Source organism: Equus caballus, chromosome 28, assembly GCF_041296265.1.
Source record: "Equus caballus isolate H_3958 breed thoroughbred chromosome 28, TB-T2T, whole genome shotgun sequence".
In the NCBI taxonomy this organism is placed as follows: domain Eukaryota; kingdom Metazoa; phylum Chordata; class Mammalia; order Perissodactyla; family Equidae; genus Equus; species Equus caballus.
The window spans coordinates 45064368-45082069 of NC_091711.1; the positions used below are offsets into that span (position 1 = coordinate 45064368).

Below are 17702 nucleotides of genomic sequence, written 5' to 3' on the forward strand. Positions count from 1 at the left end.
TGTAGGTGGCCTTGCGGCCAGGCGCGTGCCTCGGGGGGGAGGTGGCCCTGGCGGGCGGGCTGCAGACCTCCGCAGTGGGTTGTTCCATAGAGTATGTAGCCGCGGTGACACAGGCACTGGAAGCTGCCCGGAGAGTTGATACAGATGTGGTCGCAGGTCCGCTCGAAGGAGCACTCGTCAATGTCTGTGTGGCCACAGGGAGACAAAGTGGGGAGAGGAGTTTCAGGGTGAGGCAGCTGGGCAGGGCCTGCCACTCACTCAGTCACTCAGTGTACATCTGTGCATGGACAGCCCCCAGTCCCCTAGGCTCAGTGCACGGGTGATCCACATTCCGTGTTAGACTTCTGGCCGCTGCCCCATTTTCCATTTGGTCTCCATTAACCTCACGTTTCTGGGTTAGAAGTCACCTCACATCTCTTCTGAAGGTGGGCAAGACAGAAATATTCTGAATAGAAGGCATTACTATGACTCTGCCATTTGAATATCTCACAATCAGCTGTGATCAGGAGAGGCATCTAATCCACACCTGCAGGAAACTGACAGGCTTGCCTGAGGAAGCAGCTGAACTGGGACATGAAACCAGGCTGCTTGGATGCTGACCAAAACGTATTTTCCTATCACCCCAAGATGTCTCTTGAAAAAATAAGGAAAACAGCACAAACAGAAAGGGAGGAAGGAGGGAGTAAGCAACCCATAAGGGATAAGAAAGTAGCCTTGATAGTATGTGAAATTTGATTCTGAGCTTCTGGGCAGCCAAGGTAAAAAGGGAAAGGGGGAAGGTCACAGAGTGCTTGTCACTGGAAAGGAGGAGATGGACCCCATACTCACAGGAGACAAGTCTGTCCTGGCCATAAATTCTGAGGAAAATGGCTCCCATGAGAGTTGATGGGGGCTCCAGAGGGCAAGCATACACTGGCCTGCCTCTCCATGGGCACTGTAGTTGGAGTTCATTCTTTGAATATGTTAGCTCATGTGACTGTACACCTAGTCATAACACATGTGTGTTTGTAATAACATGAGCACAGGGAAGGACTCGCACTGTGGATGCTCAAAGGAGGATGTGATCCCTCCTGGGGGGAATGTGGGAAGATCTCCCGGGCTAGAGCTAGCAGGATGGGGCTAGAATGGAATGAAGGAACGAGAGTGGGGCACACGCAGTCCAGGCAAACTGGGAAGTGGCAGCACAGGGAGCCCAGGGGGTTGTGTGGAGCTCAGGCTGCTGGGGAAGTGTCTGGGTCCCCATTCCAAGGGCCCTGAGCACCAGCAAAGGAGGTTAGACCCCTCCCTGTTAGAGCTGGGGAGCCCAGTGTGATGCTGGAGCAAGGGCAGGGCATGGCCAGAGCCCGAAGGCCTCAGAGAGATGAGCCCAAAAGCAGACAGGTCACCTCCTCCTTTTTGGCAGCTGCCTGCCTCTCCCACAGTTCAGTTGGGGAGGCAGAGTCAAGGGCCCTCTCTCGGCCTTCCACAGGGCGCGGCAAGGCAGACGAGAAACAGAGTCCAACTGCAGAGGAGACTTGATGGGGGCCTGGACAGAGGCCCTGCTCCCAAAGGGCCCTCAAGCCCTGAGCGGACGTCAGGGACACCCATCCAGGGATGAAGAGGCTGAGCCAAGGAGGCAAGTGACTGGCCCAAGTCACACGATGAGCCCCAGGATGGACTGGCTCCGTCCTTCATCAGCCTCCTGCCCTGGCCTTTCTCAGGGCCCTTGGGGGAGCGTGTCCCTTGCCCCTCAGGGCTGCACGCTGCCCCAGGGCCAGCCTTGGAGCTGCAGCAGCCGGCAGAGGCTGCAAGTCCCATAGCCAGACCCCCCCATGCGGGGCCTGCAGCTACCAGACCTCCAGGGTCACCAGTCACGAGTCATCAGTGACGAGCCTGAGCCCCTCCCTGCCACACAGGATGCCTGGCCCTTCCTCTGCACTCTCTCCCAAAGCTGGCCCCACAGTGCACCCCTGTCTCCTTCTCAATGCCCTCATCTGGCCCCACGGGGCTCCTTGTGGTCCCCAAACTCCCTCAGCTCAACACTTCCTGGGTGGGTTTGCCTCCCTGGCTCCTCCTGGAAAACGCCTATTCATCCTTCAAGCATTTCATCAATGTCCCCTCCCCCAGGAAGCCTTCCTTGACCACTCTCTCCACTGCTCATCCTTTGGGCTCTCGCTGCATCCTGGCCATCTGCTGGACTTGTCCTGGGCTGTGACCTCTCCTCCCATTACCCCTGCTCCTCGCAAGCACCCAGGGACCCTAAGAAAGGACTGTCAGAGGGCGCCTGCAGTGTGCCATGCCTCCCACCAGGTGGCAGCACGCCATCTCTGAAGCCACTGAAGGAGGCCTGGGGACCACTGGGAGGGGAAGGGTGGGACGGAACTGATGACCTCTGCCGCCTGGGAGCCATGCTCATCCCTCCCTGGGCCTCAGTGTCCCATCTATAAAAGGGACAGGTTGGACTGGATGGCTTCTGAGGGCTCCCAGAGTCAGAAAGGACAGGGAAGACAGGGAGGGCAGGAGCTAAGGACCGAGAAACAACCTCCATTCCCTCAGGCCCAGACCCACGCTCGCCTCCTCGCTTAGGAGCTGTACAAGCCAAGGAGGGGAAGGGCCCTGATGAGGACGGGGATGTCCCCGGCCCGAGAGCTGCCCAGGGCACGCAGCAGGCTCACCTTGGCACGTCCGCTCGTCAGTCAGCAGCTTGTAGCCCTTCCGGCAGCCGCACTCGAAGCTGCCCACGGTGTTGCGGCAGAAGTGGTCACAGCCCCCGTTGTTGACCAGGCACTCGTTGATGTCTGCAGGAGCCAAGTGAGCAGGGCGAGGCAAGGAGAATGGGCTCGGGCCACAAGGTGGGGATGCTGGTCCAGCACCTGCCCTGCCCTGACTTGCCTGCCACCCACTGCCCGGGGCTGGCCCCAGGTCTCCCAGCTGAGCACAGGGGTGGGGGGCCTGGCTCACAGCGGTGGGGGTAAGGAGGGTGGGTTACATGGCTTTCCCCTGAGACTCGGCAAGCCTGGCACTCATGGTGTAGAAGGGAGGGGAACTGATGTCTGGCGTGCCGGGCAAGACAACAGGAGTGAGGACGTCCCCCATGTCCTTTCATCCTCACAGGCTCCTGGCCCCTGGAGCCTTGGCTCCCGTCTGGAAGACCAGGATCAGAAGGGCACCTACGTGGAAGAACACTGTGAGGATTGATAACATTCCAGAGGAGCTGGTGCTCGGTGCTCAGTCAAGTCTTTTTAAAAAGTAGGTTTATTGCCCCTGTTTTACTGATGGGCAGACTGCGGCTTGGAAAGTCAAGTAGCAGGTTGGAGATGCCGCAGCTGGTCGCGGGAAGCTGGGGTGTACCTGGGTCTGACAGGCTTCCAGTCTGGTTCTTCTTGCTGTCTGCCCTCCCCCCAATTTCTGCCTGCTGGTTTGCGCCACCTCTTCCCTCAGCATTTAATGAGTGCACCCAGAAGGTCCCCTGGCCCGACCCCATGCAATAAATGACCTCCTCCGAGCATCGCTGCCAGCTGGCCTCTGTTTGCACACCTCCAGTGATGGGAGCCTTCTCCCTCGCAGCACGGCCTGTTGGCTGACACATCGTAAACTTCTCCCTGACCCCTGTGAGTCCCCTCTCCACTGCCCTGCTCACCTGGACTCTGCTCTCTGGGCCCCAGGCCAGCCTGGCAGACTGTGTCATTGGAGACCCTGTCCCTGAGGTGCCTCCTCTTCCTCCCAAGTTCCTCTTGGGCCCCGACCCCCAGGACCCCATGCTGGTCACCCCGCTCCGGAGATGACCCAGCAACTAGTAACAGAAGTAAGAGATGGCTTTCAGGATGGTGTTCTCACCCTGATTTGGAGGGGGCGAAAAAGAAGCAATGGAAGAGGTCTTCCCAACAGGGAACACAGAAAGGACTTCTCCATGTTGGCCACCAGCCGCATCTCAGCACAGCTGCCAACTCAGATGCCAGCACCTGCTGAACCAGTCCTGAGCCTGAGGGCCTGGATGCCCTAGCCCCTGTAATTGGCACTGCCCTGGGAACAATGTCAATCTGCCCCAATGTACTGAGTCCAGGGGTGGGGGGGGTGATGTGGCCCTAACCCGGCCACTCTAACTACGGGCCGAGCCTCTCTCTACCTGCTGTCACTTCTTTCAAACCAAGTGGACTTGACAGCTGCTGAAAAGTCCTCCGCTGGAGTTCCTACAGAACAATCTCCAACAATAAGACAGAAACCGGGTCTGTGGTCAAGGAAATTAGGAGAAGAGGCAAGGAGAGAGAGGCTGAGATCCCCCCCAGGCAATTCTCGGAAACTTTGGGAGGGGAAGGGGACATGGGGAGTCTGGCAGGGGAGGACGCCCGAGCTACTCTGCTGTGGAGGCCCCCAGGGGGCTGGGCTCTGGGTGTGTCCTTGCATCTTTTGCCCTTGGTGAGCCTCCCCCAGTCACCTCCACCCCCAAAGACCCATGCTGTTTGCACACTGTGGCGACTCTGGCACCAGGGAGGTGGGAAGGGAGGGAACCTGAGGTGTCCCCATAATGGAGGCAGCTGGGGTGCATGCAGTTCACCAGCCTTGGCTGTGGCCCCTGGCTCTGCTGCTCCCTGGCCGGGGGACTTCGCCTCTCTGCACAGGAGGTGCTCCCTGCAAGCACACTGAAACGATTCCTGAAAACCACGGCTTCTCAGCACTGGGAACCCTGCACGCCTTCTGAAGCCCGTGTTTCAGGAACAAAGCTGCCTGAGGGTGATCCTGTGCCCCAGAGTGAGTAGGAGGACACTCTGGTGATCACTGTACCTACTGGGCACCGCCTCGTGTTGGCAACCACGCCAAGCACTTTCGGGCAAGGTCTCATGAGATCTGCAAAACGGCGGGGGGAGCAGATCTCCCACTTTACAGAGGAGGTCATAGCCACGTGCAGGAGCTGGGTTTGAGCTCCAGTCCCAGCTGTCTCCAAAGACAGCCCTTCTCTAGTGTGCTGCGCTGGCTCCATGGCCTCCAGAGAAAGCAGACGTAAAGTCCAGTGAGGGCCTGTCCAGGGCAGAGGCTTGGGCATCTCCATTGTCCCCTCCCCAGGGATTACAGGAAGACAGGGGACTTTCTAGCTAGAAGCCTCTGGCAGGAGCTCAGAGGCCTGGTCAGCTCTGCCCCAGAGAGCTGTGTGATCCTGGGCAGGGACAGGCACCTCTCTGGGCCTCGGGTTGCCCATCTGCAGACAGGGCTGCTGAGGGGTACCCATCAAGCATCACTGGTAAGACTGAAAGCGCAGACGACGCTGGCCTCCTCAGGAACACCGGAGGCCCCCCGTCCCATCCCCTCCCCATTGGGGCCTGTCAGCTAAGGGGCTGCCATAGCAACCAGACAGGGTGGGAGGCATGTTTGCTGGTGACCTGGCTGGGGCAGTGGGCTGCCCTGGGGGTCAGAGTGGTGGAAGCACTCCCCAGCTCTAGCCCAGGATCTAGTGCGGGGGCACTGGGCTCCCACAGACCCTCGACCTTCATTCTGATGAGCTTCGGGTGTGCAGCCTCTGCCCCTCCCCACTTCCTGTCCCTCAAAGACCCTCCTCCTTTCCCACTGCACGCCCCACTACAGGCAGCCAGCAGCCCCCTACCGTTTATAAGGCTTCTGCAGCCTCCTGTGGTCCCAGGATAGAGGCCCAGCCCCTTCTGCAGAGGCTGGTGGCCCTTTCTTTCACAGCCTGGCCTGGCCTGGCTGCCCTGCCCTCCTCTTTCTGCAAGTTTGCCTCCTGCCTTGGCAGCCCTGGCTCTGGTTGCCCCACCTGGTGCAGCCCCTACCCCACCCTGCCCCTGGGAGCAATGCCTCTCTGGGAAGCCTTCGCTGCCGTCCCTCCAGAGTTAGCTTATCCCTTGTCACAGGACCTGCCCTCGGGGGATGAGAGGGCCTCCAGGACAGAGACAGAAATCTGGCTCCTGCTTGGAGCCCCAGGGCCCAATGTGAGGCCTGCACAGAGTGACTGCCCAGGAGTGTTCACTGAATGGATGAATGAATGAGTGAATGAATGAGTTGGTGTGGCTGAGAGAAGGGGAGGGTCCTGGGCCATGAGTGGAACATTCAGAGGCATCAGCTAGTGTTCGAGCATCAGTGTGTGTATGGGGGAAGGGTGCGGGGTGGGCTACAGGCATGCAGAGCGGGACAATTGTTTCTGCTACCCTGCCCACCCCACTGAGGGGGCACAGCCTGGCAGCCCAGGGGCCATGTGGGTGAGGGCTTTTGGGTGGGAGCAGAAGGAGGGATGGGGAAGTGGGCTGGCATCATCCTGGAGCAGCCTAGTTGGGGGGCAAGCTGCTGGGCTGGGCTGGCTGGGCAGAGGGCAGGTGAGGGAGGAGAGCAAACAGCTGGTGGGTGGGGGTTCTCCCAGACTGTTCTGGAAGGTGTTGGGAGGAGGGGCTGGTGTCTCTGAGGAAATCCAGGCTCCGGCTCAGGGAGTTGAGGCCTCAGACCTCCCCTCTGAGAAGGGCCATTAGCAAGGTGCCCACTTCCCAGTATCAAGCCAATGCAGCATCAAACAGGGGACCTTGAGACTGGACCCCTGCACCGTTCACACTTGAAACAAAGTAGGGGCTTCAGACAATCCTCTGGACCCCCCCACCCAGACTTAGTGTTTTAGGTAAAGCATCTCCACTTTCCCATGCCTGCCTCCACCTGCCCACGCTATCCGTGTCTGCCCAGGGTTTTCGGCTCTGGATTTTTTGAGACCTCTGTTACCTCTACCCTCCAGACACTGGTCTTGCTTGACATAGACATTTTGGCTTCTAGAAAACACTAAACCTTTGAAATCACTCCTTTGATATCCTCTTCTGGGCCCTTGCCAAGACCAGGGCATGCACAACGACTGAGAAGCTGAAATGCCAGGGCCAGGGCCTCAAGTTCACTGGGAATCCCCAGTGGGGCTTGCCCTGACCTGCGTCTCTCCAGCCAGGCCCCAGGGAACTCCGGCTGTGAGTCCAAGGCTCTAAGACACCAAACCTGGGGTCTAGAGGTCACTGGCCTGCAGGGTTTCCTGATTTGACGACATTATGACGTTCATATTATGCAGTTCTAGACTAGTCCTATGATCCTTACATTCTAACATCTATGGCAACATCCAGACTGCTTTTCTCCACCTCCACTGCAACCCCCTGGCCCACGCCACTGTCATCTGGAGCCAGGGTGATGGCAGCAGCCACCTCATTGCTCTTCCAGACCCTTCCCAGAGAACCCTGTCCAAGCAACAGCCAGGTATCTTCTCAAAATGAAAAGCTGGGCCTGTGCTGCCCCAGCCCAATAGCATTGGGGGTCTCACCAAGGCTTGAAAGATGAAGGGCCTACTCCTCCCCAGGCCCACAGGCCCTGTACATTCTGGTCTGGCCTCCCCTGTGTCTCCCTAGACCTGGGCACACTGGCTGCCTGTGGGTCCTTGAAGCCCAGGCCTCTGCACAGCAGCCATGTGCTGCTGACCATGCTGCCCTGATTAAGCCCTCTACCTCTGCCCTGCCTGAGCCCCCCAACCCAGCCCAGCCAGGCCCTGGTCCTCACGCTCCTGTCACCTGTACTGCTATCCGGCACCAAGGAGCTTGTGGTACATTTATCTCAGTGATTTTAAAACATGAAAATCTGTCTTCTGCACTTGATGGAAGATCCCCAGGGACAGGGAGTGTCTGTCTCATTCCATCTCCCCAGCACCTGCCCAGAGGAGAAGCCCAGAAAACCCAGCTGGTCCCTGAGTGAACATGACGCCGTCGTGACTGCTGGGCAGTAGGGTGAGGAGGTCTGGCCAAAGGCAAGGGGCAGGCCTGGTCAAGGGCCTGACTGCTTCAAGAGAAACACGGTGCGAGGGCTCTGACCCATGGGCTCGGGGCCATGTGGACAGCGCCCCTAACACTTCCCCCTCCCCCAGAAACGACATTATGACGTTCATATTACGCAGTTCTAGACTAGTCCTATGATCCTTACATTCTAACATCTATGGCAACATCCAGACTGCTTTTCTCCACCTCCACTGCAACCCCCTGGCCCACGCCACCAAGGGATGGGCAGGGGGACGGCAGTCAGAGACCTCTAAGGTGCTCCTCTTGGGTCATGTGACTGCCAAGGCCCCTTTCTGACCCAGACAGGTCAGCTCCCAGTGGCAAGCTCCTGGCCTCACCTCAGGATTTAGACCATGCCCTGCCCTTGGTCCTGGGTCAGTGCTGTGCCTCGGAGGGGAGGAGAGTGGCCTGATTCTACCCTCTTCTGTCTTGCATCCAAGGGCAAGTGGCCAGGCCTGCTGTGACACTGCTGGGCTGAGGACAGCCGGGACTGCGGTGGACCCTTGGCTGCTCCTCCTGGCATGGGGTCCACGTGGCGAGGCCTCAGATACCACCCGCCTGCCTAGAACGCATCTTGGCTCTGAGTGGGCCGAGCGGGGGCTACAGAAGGGCCTTATTTTCAAATAAACAAGCGGAAGAACTGTTATTTCTGTCAAGAATCCCTGGGCTCTTCCCAGCAAAGCGGCCAGGGAGGAGAAGTCATATGCTATCTATTTTTACAGGCTGAAAAAAAGCCCACCGCGGACTATTTAAAATCACCCTAAGCCTCTACCGTCAATACTCCCTGGACTTGGGAGGTTCTGGCTCCTCCCCCTCCCATGCCGCCTTCCAGCCCCGCCCCGCTGCCCAGCACGGGATGGGCGTGGAAGGAGGCCGGCCATGGCAGCAAGGCTATGGAGGGCCGGTCTGGAGGCTGCCCCTCACTCCTTCGCAGGGGATCTTTGAGGTTTGGGCCTGACTTCCTGCCCAAGGGCCACGGCTGCCGAAGGTTCCGGAACACCACAGGCCTCTCCAGACTCCAGTGCTCTGCCAGCTCTCAACTCTAGCCCCCCTTGCTGCTTCTTTCCTGAGGGATCCCCAACGCTGCCGAGCACCCCAAGAGGCACTGGGAGGCTCTGTGGGAGAGTCAGGGAGCAAGCAGGAGGAGAACGCTCCACCTTCTGTCACTTCCGGCAGCAGGCAGACTGGCTGTTCCTGCATCTCCCTCAAGTGCAAGGACCCTCAGGTCCCCCCAGTTCCTCATTTTCTAGTTGCAAACAGAGGTTCTTCTGCCTCCTTAGATCCCCCTAACTTCACTCCTCCAGTGACAAGTGACAAAGACACATAGGGTCCTTATTTTTCTACCAGTGACCAGAAGACAGTCGTATCCTGGTACCAGCAGACCTGCATTCCCAAGCTGCCCTGTGCCATGCTGTGGCCCCAGCTGGCCTGACGTGACAACCAGGGTGACGGTGAGGAGACGGGCCACCCCCCCTTGGGGAGCCGTGGTGGCTCACGGAGGCCTAGACAGTCCCATGGTGAGTCCCCCAGTTGTTTAACCCAGCGTGCAACCAAATCCTTTGCTATCTGAACTCCATTTTTCGCCCAGGAACCTATCCATATATGGTGGAGCCTGTGGTCTCTTGAACCTGGCTCGGAGGCACTGGTGCTGACTCTCCCTCTTCTTGGCCTCCCAACAGAAATGCTGGTGACTGCCAACCATCTGGACCCCTGTGGTCTCCCTTGGCCCAATCACGCAGTCTCTGCTCCTGCCCGCCCCGCCTTGGGCCAAGCCAGTGGAGGTGGGCACGAGCCCACAAGGCTCCGCGCTGACCTTTGCATGTCTTCCCATCAGGCTGCAGTGTGAATCCAACCGGGCAGCTGCATCGCACGCCCGTGGCTGTGTCCTTGCATGTCCGGTCGCAGCCTCCGTTATTTACCGCACACGTCTCTGAGGAGGGAAAGAGACAAAGATGCTCAGTGTCCTTGGACAGAAGCCACCACCTTTCCCCATCCATGGGGGGATCTCCTGAGACAGGAGACCTGAGTTTGAGTTCTGGATCTGATACCCTCTAGCTGGGGGGGCTTCTCTGAGCCTCAGGCTCCCCATCTGTAAAATGGGTGGACACCATTCCTGTGGGGTTGCTGTTGAGGATCCACTGTGATGATGATGGATGGGAAAACTGTTTGCAAACTACAAGGGCTATTCTTGTGTGACAGTTACCAGCAACAGGGTCAACACCACTATTTGGGGCCAGGGCTGAGATCGGCCTGGCTGGTATTTAACTGCCCAGGGAGATTCCTAAACCCATGTCCTGCCTGGACTCAGACTCCAAACCCAGACTTGTGGTTACTGGGACTCGCAAACTCATCTCAGCATGGACTGGCTGCTGGCCCTGGCCGTGGAGTGGCGGGAGAGGCTCCCAAGCCCGCACACCATCCATCACCTTGATGAGGCTCTCAGCCTGACATCTGTTCTCACCGAACGAGAAGCCAAAGGCGGCTGGCTTTTGTCCACTTGAAGCTTGTCTGCTGCTTTTTTTTGCTTTTGCAAATTCAAAGGGGCTGGAGTGGCTGGGCCTAACCGAGGTCGCCGACCCCGTCGTGTGGTGAGAGTGAGCCTTCCCAGGCCTGGAGAAGGGGATGGCAGAGCCGGGTCACCAGGGCGCAGGTGGCCCGCACACGGAGGAGCCAGTTCTCGGGCCCTGAGCCTTTCACCCCCGCTTTCTTCCTGAGCATCTGGCGTGCTTTGATCTTGTGGGAACAGTGCCTGAGTGGAATTCCCTCTTGTCTTTGCTGCTAGGAAGCCAAGAGCCAAGGGCCCCATATTTTATAACCTGAAACCCCTGCCTGCCTGCCTGGCTTCCCCTGGTGCCTGGCCCTGGTGGGCCTTTCCTGTGAAGGTTCTCCCTAACAGGTTTATTCACTCTGTCCTCTGTGGTGTCTGCTTTCCTGCAAGCTGTCTTTGGTTCTCTCTGGGAAGAGCATGGGGATGACGTAGGAGTGATGACTAAATGAACACATACCCCCACTTGCCAGGTGTCCTTGCTGCTAATTAGACCAAAGTCACGATGCCTTTCCTTTGAACTTCAACTTGTAGGGGTGTGTGTGAGTGCGCATCTGCGATTCTGTGGGGCAGCCGTGGTGGGTGTCCTGACCGGCCCTTCTCCTCAAGGCTGATGTCTGCACCATGACGGGCGGAGCCGTAACTACCGCTGCTAGACGAGTCTCCTGGCCCCCTACTCTTCCCGCCTGCCTTTCAGTGCGTCTCCATGAATGTTAGCCCCCAGCTGGGTGTGGGCAACTTCTGGGAGGCCCCTGACTTTCTGTGTGCTGGTCCAGTGGCTTTGAGGTCTCCTGCCTGCTCATGGTTCAAGGCCCAGCTCAAAGACCACCTCCACAAGGAGCCTCCCCAGCCCCAGATGGGAAAGAAGGCCCCTGCCCTGCCCTGTACTCACGCAGGTGGCCTCTCTGTTAGCACCAGCCACACTCTGACTGGCACATGGCCTGCTCATGCTTGCTCGTCTCCCCACAGGACCGTCTACTGGGGCAGTGGAAGTGGGCTGGCCAGCGTGTGAATGCTGGCTCTGTCACCCACGAGTGACCCAGGCAGGCCACCCCTTGGGGCTTGACCTCAGCACCTGCACCTGGTGGATGAGGATGACAAGCCCTCCCTCCCGGGGTGCAGGGGAGGATCAAGCGCATGCCCCATTCAATAGCGCCTGGCCCGGGGCCTGGCATACGTAGTTGCTCAGCCAATGTTCGTTTCCTCTTCTGAGGTTACAGTCAGAGAGGGAAATCCTGCCTCCCACCCCTAAATCAAAGAGTCAATGTACACCCCCAAGCGCCTCTGCACCCTTTCATGCGGGAGAGCCCCTCTCTGGAGAGCGGGGCAGAGAGTGCGCCTGCTTCCCAGGTGCAGGTAATTAGGCTCAGGCCTTGGAGAGGCAGGAGGGGGACACTCGGGAGGAGGGGGCAGCAGCAGGCACTGAGAGCTCAGCTTGGGCACAGCTGGGTGGCATTACTTGGTGACAGCAGGATGACCACTGGGCCTTCCTGTGGTGGGGGTGTGGCTTGGGCCCTGGGGGCTGTGTCCCTGAGAAATGGTCCTGGCCAGGCAGGCTCCAAGGGTCTTGTAGGCCCTTCCTGTCTCTGGAGGCCCTGGTGGGCTCCTCTTGCCCACTGGGGTCAAGCCTGGACAGCCACTCGCTCTCTGGACCTTCAGTGCAGTCCTCTCCCCTGCGCTGTGCACACTTTCAGTCTCCCGTGTCGCCCCAGACAGTGTTTGCTGCCTAAACTTCAGGTTTTGAGTGAGGGGCTCTGGGCCCCTGGGAAGGGGCCTGTGGGCTGTTCTTGGGTGCTGACCACTCCAGCTCCTTGTTGCAGCAGGTCACTTGTGCCAGGCCCCACTCAGCCATCCAAGCCTCATGCCTCCCACACTCACAGCAGCTCTGTGAGACAGCTCCTGCACCCTCCACCTCCCTGACGAGCAACTGATGCAAGTGATTGGAATCTGCCCAGCGCCGTGCGGCTGGTAAGTGGCAGAGCTGGTGGCACCCACATCAAATCTCCATGTCCAGGCAGCCCCAGCCCCAGGCCCTACAGCCAAGCACGCACTCAACTCTCTAGCTCCTCCCATGGCTCCTCTTCCACCCCTCCCTGATGCTGTGAACGCTAGGGCAGCATCCTAGGGGGCCCCCTGCCCCACCTCCCCTGTGGCTCAGGGCCTGGTCCTGCTACCTCATTAACATCTGATTCAGGCCCTGTTCTTACTGCTGCCTTTCTGTGTCAGGCCTCCAGTGTCCTCCTATGTGACCTTCGCAGCCTCCCAAAGGTCCCTCTCCTCCAGACCACTGCCTCACTCTGGGTAGCCAGTGCCTCCAGGCTCGTGATAATGCTGAGAGCCAACATTCACTGAGGGCCTTCTCTTCCAGGCCCTATGCTGGAGTGAGCAACCAGCAATCAGCCTGTCCTCACTGGAGGCCTTGGGCAGGGGCCTTGTGCCTGCCTGGGCCTGCAGCACCCCTGCTACAGCACAGCTTGGTTGTTTCTGCCGCACCCACCTTGGGCGCATGGTTGTGACATTAGCAGAGGTGCACAGTACAGTGTGATACACATGGAAAGGGAGACAATGAAGTCTACTCAGTCCTCTGGGCTACGCTGGGGTTAGGGACTGAAGTCTACAATTACAGGACAAGCTGGCCTGGGGGGACTGGGAGCTTTGTCCCTGGGAGTTTCCAAGCAAAGGCTACTGGGTGCTGCTGAGGGGGCTCCTGGCCTTGGATGGTAGTCAACCTGGGTCACCGGCCCTGGCCCTGTCTCCGAGTGCCTCAAAGAGCAGCCTCACCTCTCTGTGCCCCAAGACCAAAGGCCACCCAGGCCTGGTATTAGGCCACCACTGTCTCAGATTCAGAAACCAGACAGCCGTCTCCTCTTCCTTGACCACGCACCTGTGAAGCTGGCCCTATGTCTTGGGTCACACAGCTGTTGGGAAGAGCCAGTATTTGAACCCAAGACTATGAGACTCCAGGCTGATGAGTGAGCCAGACCAGGCCAGAGAGCCAGGCCTTCAAAAGGGAGCCACAGGGGCGGTTTCAGTGGGGCAGCAGAGCTGGTGGCCTGAGGAAGCAGAGGTGTGCGCCCACTGTGCCCAGCCTCCTCACTCAGGGAGTGCGGAGAACTCTTACCCCTCAGGCTGGGGGCTCTAAAGTAGAAGGGGCCAGGAGTGAACGCCTTTCAGCGGGTGGGAAAACCCTAGATGTGTTAAAGGGCCAGTCTTTGGTCTTTCCCTCTGGGATTCCTGCCTTGGGCCAGGCCCTGTGAGAGGCACTGGCCACACAGAGGCGGAGCAGAAGCTGAGCAGGGGAGGCCAGCCATTCCACTGGACCTGCTGTGCAGCCCAGCTAGGGCTTGGACAGAGAGACAGGGCTCGGATGGCAGTAGGCCCTTTGAGCTGGTGCTGCCTGCTTGCACCACCCTGGGTCTGGGGCAGAGTCTGGCGAGGCCCATGAAGGACCGTCTCAGTCACAGCAGTGGACACAACATGAGCTACAGAGTCAGAAAATGGCTCCATCCGCTGGCCCTGTGAGCTCAGGCAAGTCCCTTCACTTCTCGGAGTCTGAGTTTCCTCATGTTCAATGTGGACATGGTAATATTTACCACGTAGTTCTTGCAAGGCCCAGACAAAACGTGGACATGACAGTGCTTTGTAAACTGTCATAACTGTGACCCCACGCTCACTCTTGGTGCCATATCTTAGAACCTCTGAAGGTGGAGTCTTAGCACCCAAAGTCAGGTGTGGATTCATGTGACAATTGTTTTCTGAGCTCCTGCTCTGCGCTGGGCAGACCTGCCTTGGACAGCGTCTGCTCTTGTGGAGGCCTCAGCCTAGCGGGGCAGCAGATGGGTTCGCTCCTCTGTCCAACCAACAGTTTGGAACGACTCCTTGGTGCTGGGTGGCCATGCGAGAGGAGTTAGAGACAAAGCTGACGCTGACCCAGGCCTCAGGGGTTAATGGTTTACCGGAGACAGAACAGGGCCTGGCCTTGCCCTTCTCACAGGGATCTGGGCCTGCCTCCCACCCCTTGTCCCATCACACCTAGGCGTGGGCTCCACAGGGTCCACAGGCTGGTTCCTGCGGCCCAGCCTCATGCGTCCCTCATGACTCAGGATGTCTGAGTTGGGAACTCCCCTCAGCCCTGTTGCCTCTCTCAGGCCCTGGGCTTTCATTTGTCTGGTGGTCTCTCCAAATGACCACTTACTTTCCAGGCAGAGCTGTCTCAGGGTGATCCTGGGTGCCTGCTGTCAGGAGTCCAGTGCCCAGCACAGGACTGGCACAGTGGAGGGGCCCAATTTCTGTGGAATGACTGGATGAAAGAACAAGACTCTGGAGGCCCCGTGAGGAAGGAGATAAAGTGGAGTGACTGAGCCCCGGCCCCCAGCCAAGCCTGGTAGGGGGAGGACTCCTGAGACGAACCTGGCAGTACAGAGGACCTCTGAATCTACCAGCAACAGCCAGAGTCACGGGCACTGGGAGGGCGAGGTGGGAACTGAGGTGGGCTGGACTGAAGCGCGAGTGGGCTTCACCTGGCTGAGAGGGCAGGAGGGCATCTGGGGCTGGGGAGAGTGTCAGTGAGCAGCACTGCATGCTGTACAACGGAGTGGGGCCACGGTAGCACCTCTGATGACACCTGCACGTGGGTCCAGAGGCCTGAGTGCCACACACAGCTCCCAAAGTGCTGTGGGACTCTGGGCGAAGGATCCTCCCCTCTCTGGGCTGTGGTTTTTCCTCTCACACCTGTGGTGTGCCCGGGAATCACTGAGGCTTGTCAATAGTACAGGTGAATGGTCCCACCCCTAGAGGCCCAGTGACCCACAGAGACCCTGCCAACCCAGACATCTGCCCTGTCCCATGAAGTCCTCACCCTGGTAGTGGGGGCAGCCCAAAGCCCTTTCAGCCAGTTGTCTAGGCCTCAGTCAGGGCTGGTCAACCTGTCTACCTGCCACTAGGATCACCTGAAGCCAGCTGTGAACAGCGGTTAGCCACCGGTTCGCCTGGCCCAGCTGTGGAATCTCTGACCTCCGATCCTCTTCCCTCAGCTGATTCCTGAGCCTCCCATGGCTCCCATCACTTCGGGATAAGAGCCATGCTCCCTGGCAAAGCCCTTACACAGTGGTCCTAGTCTTCCTCACTGCCCTTTCTCCATGTGCTGGCCCCAACGACCTCTGGGTCACCCTGTGGCCCATCATGAGCACTGTCAGCAGGCCCGTGTGCCTCATGGCCTGGCATGGCACAGTGAGGTTGGTCTTCTTCACGAAGTCCCTTTGGCAAGCGAGGAGAGTCAGGCCGAGACAGGAGAAGCGGCTTCCCCAGCCACTCAGCAGGGAGTGGGGAGTTGGGGCTCATCCCCGCTGGCTGAAGTCATTGCCTTGTTCCCTCCCACACTTCCTCTGAGTCCCTGCCTCTCCACCTCTGCCCAGAACCCCCTGCTCTGCCTTGGCTGGGCAGATGTCCACTCCTGAGAGCAGCCTGTGGAGGGTGGCTCTTACTTGCAGGTAGAGACGCGCCACTAGGGTGGGGTGCTGGATGAACGTGCCCCAGGGGTGCCCGGTCCTCTGAGTGGACCTGCTGGTGGCTGATGTGATGGTGACAGTGGGTGTGGAGGGACTGTGGGGGAAGGGAGTCAGTGCAGCTGGGGGCAGAGTGGTTGAAGAGTCCAGGGCTGCAGCCCCAAGCCTGGGTCAGAGGGCAAGTGGGAAAGGAGACCTTGGAAGGCCCCGCTTGGCAGCCAGCACTGCTCTCAGGCATGTCTGAGGCCAGTGGACCCCTTCCGCCCAAGTTCCTCAAAGGGCCAGCTCGGCCTTGAGGCAGCCTCAGTGGATCCTGGCCTCTGCCTTTATAGCACACAGCTGGGCGACTGTGAGGCCCGCTTGGACCCTCAGCTGACTCCGGCCCAGCCGTGTGGAAGGAACAGGCCTGCAGTGCCAGATGATCGTGCAGGCTCCCTCCGCCCAGAAACTCGGCCGTGCTCCGGGGAGTTTGCTGTGAGCTAAGTTTTCCTCAGGGGACTGTCTTCCAGAGGTGCCAGGCAGGTTTAGGATCTCAGGGCCACAGCCTCTCACAGGCCTGTCTGGTGGGCGGGATTTTCACAGCAGGGCCCAGAGCAGAACCCTCCTGGACCTAAGGGCAGGTGCCCTGCAGTTTGCAGCCACGGGGGGCAGGGGTCGAGGGCAGAGAAGAGGCCCCCCCCCAGGAGTAAGAGGAGCAGCCCTTGGGCAGGTTTCCTTGTTTGGTTTGAGGGATCTTGAACGGCCTGTCTACCCAGACGGACAACTGAAGTTTTACATGAAAGCAGGTGTCAGGAGCAGCGACGGTGGCCTCTGACTCCTGCCTTTACTCTGCCTGTGAAGTGGAGGGGGCTGAGGGCAGCCAAAGGGAGCTTGCACGCAGCCTCTCGTCTGAGGCAGTCCTCAGGAGGAGAGGGCAAGATCATTATGCCTGTTCTACAGAAGGCTCAGGAGGCCTGCTCGGTGGGCTGGTGACCCTTCCCTGGCACTATGCTGCCCCTCTAGCCATGTGCAACCAGGAAGGTTTAGGGGTCAGATCCTTCTCCCCAGAACACCCATCAACAGCAGATAACGCTCTCCAAACACTCACAGGCCAGGACCGTCACCTGCCCACGTTCCCCAGGAGGGAGTGTGGTGTGGTGCAGTGGCAAGAGCAGGATGGTGTGATGGTGGGCCAGCCACTACCTCTCTGAGCCTCAGTTTCCTCATCTGTAACACTGAACGGCACCCTTGCAGGTCGCTGGCAATACTAAATATGTCTAGGGACACAAAGACTTAGCCCAGAGGCTGTTCAACAGAGGGGCAGCCTTGTTGCAGATTCCTGATGGCTGCCCTGGGGAGTCAGTGAAGGACAGGTTGGATGACAGCCTCGGGCTGAGGGAGGCAGGGCTTACCGCCTGTGCACAGACCTCTGCGCTTCAGTGGGGACCCTCAGCACTGGTGCACCCCTCCGTGGCTTCCTGGAGCCGGGGCCAGGGCTGGGGTGGCTAAAATCGTGACTGCCCTGTCTCTCTCTGGCCTGTGAGCTGGTCGGGCCTCCTGGAGGAGTCCAGATTGCAGTACCTGGCCAGCCTCTGAAAGGTGCTGCTTTACCCTGCTGGTTCTCTCTCTTACAGCATCAGCCCACCTACGACCTGACCAAGGTCAGGCAGGCCCCTGGCTTCTCGCCTCACTGCCTGGGACTTGCCATCAAGGCGGTATTCCTCACTGGTATTCTGAGTGCCCTGGTAAAAGGCTAGCGCCAGGGGAAGGAGAAGATGGAAGGAATGGAATATCATGGAGCCCTTGCCTCCTGCATACACATGGCCAGGGGCCGCACGTCAAGCACCGCATCTAAGCTGCTTCAGAGTATAGGCTACAATGCCCTTTTTGCAAAACAGAAAA

At 59.0% G+C, this 17702-nt stretch overlaps 1 protein-coding gene across 9 annotated transcripts in view; it reads right to left on the reverse strand.

Annotated features, from left to right (window-relative positions):
- SCUBE1 (signal peptide, CUB domain and EGF like domain containing 1) overlaps positions 1–17702 on the reverse strand; it is a 136579-nt gene that overhangs the window by 26988 nt on the left and 91889 nt on the right. For all 9 annotated transcript variants that reach the window (XR_011433781.1, XR_011433780.1, XM_023631758.2 and 6 more), the window contains 3 exons: positions 9586–9702; positions 2655–2777; positions 68–184 (listed from right to left, as the gene is read on the reverse strand). Coding sequence is in view for 7 of the 9 variants with exons in the window: in XM_023631758.2 (XP_023487526.1) it covers positions 68–184; positions 2655–2777; positions 9586–9702 (357 nt within the window). In the remaining 2 variants the exon portion in view is untranslated. The remainder of the gene's footprint in view (positions 1–67; positions 185–2654; positions 2778–9585; positions 9703–17702) is intronic.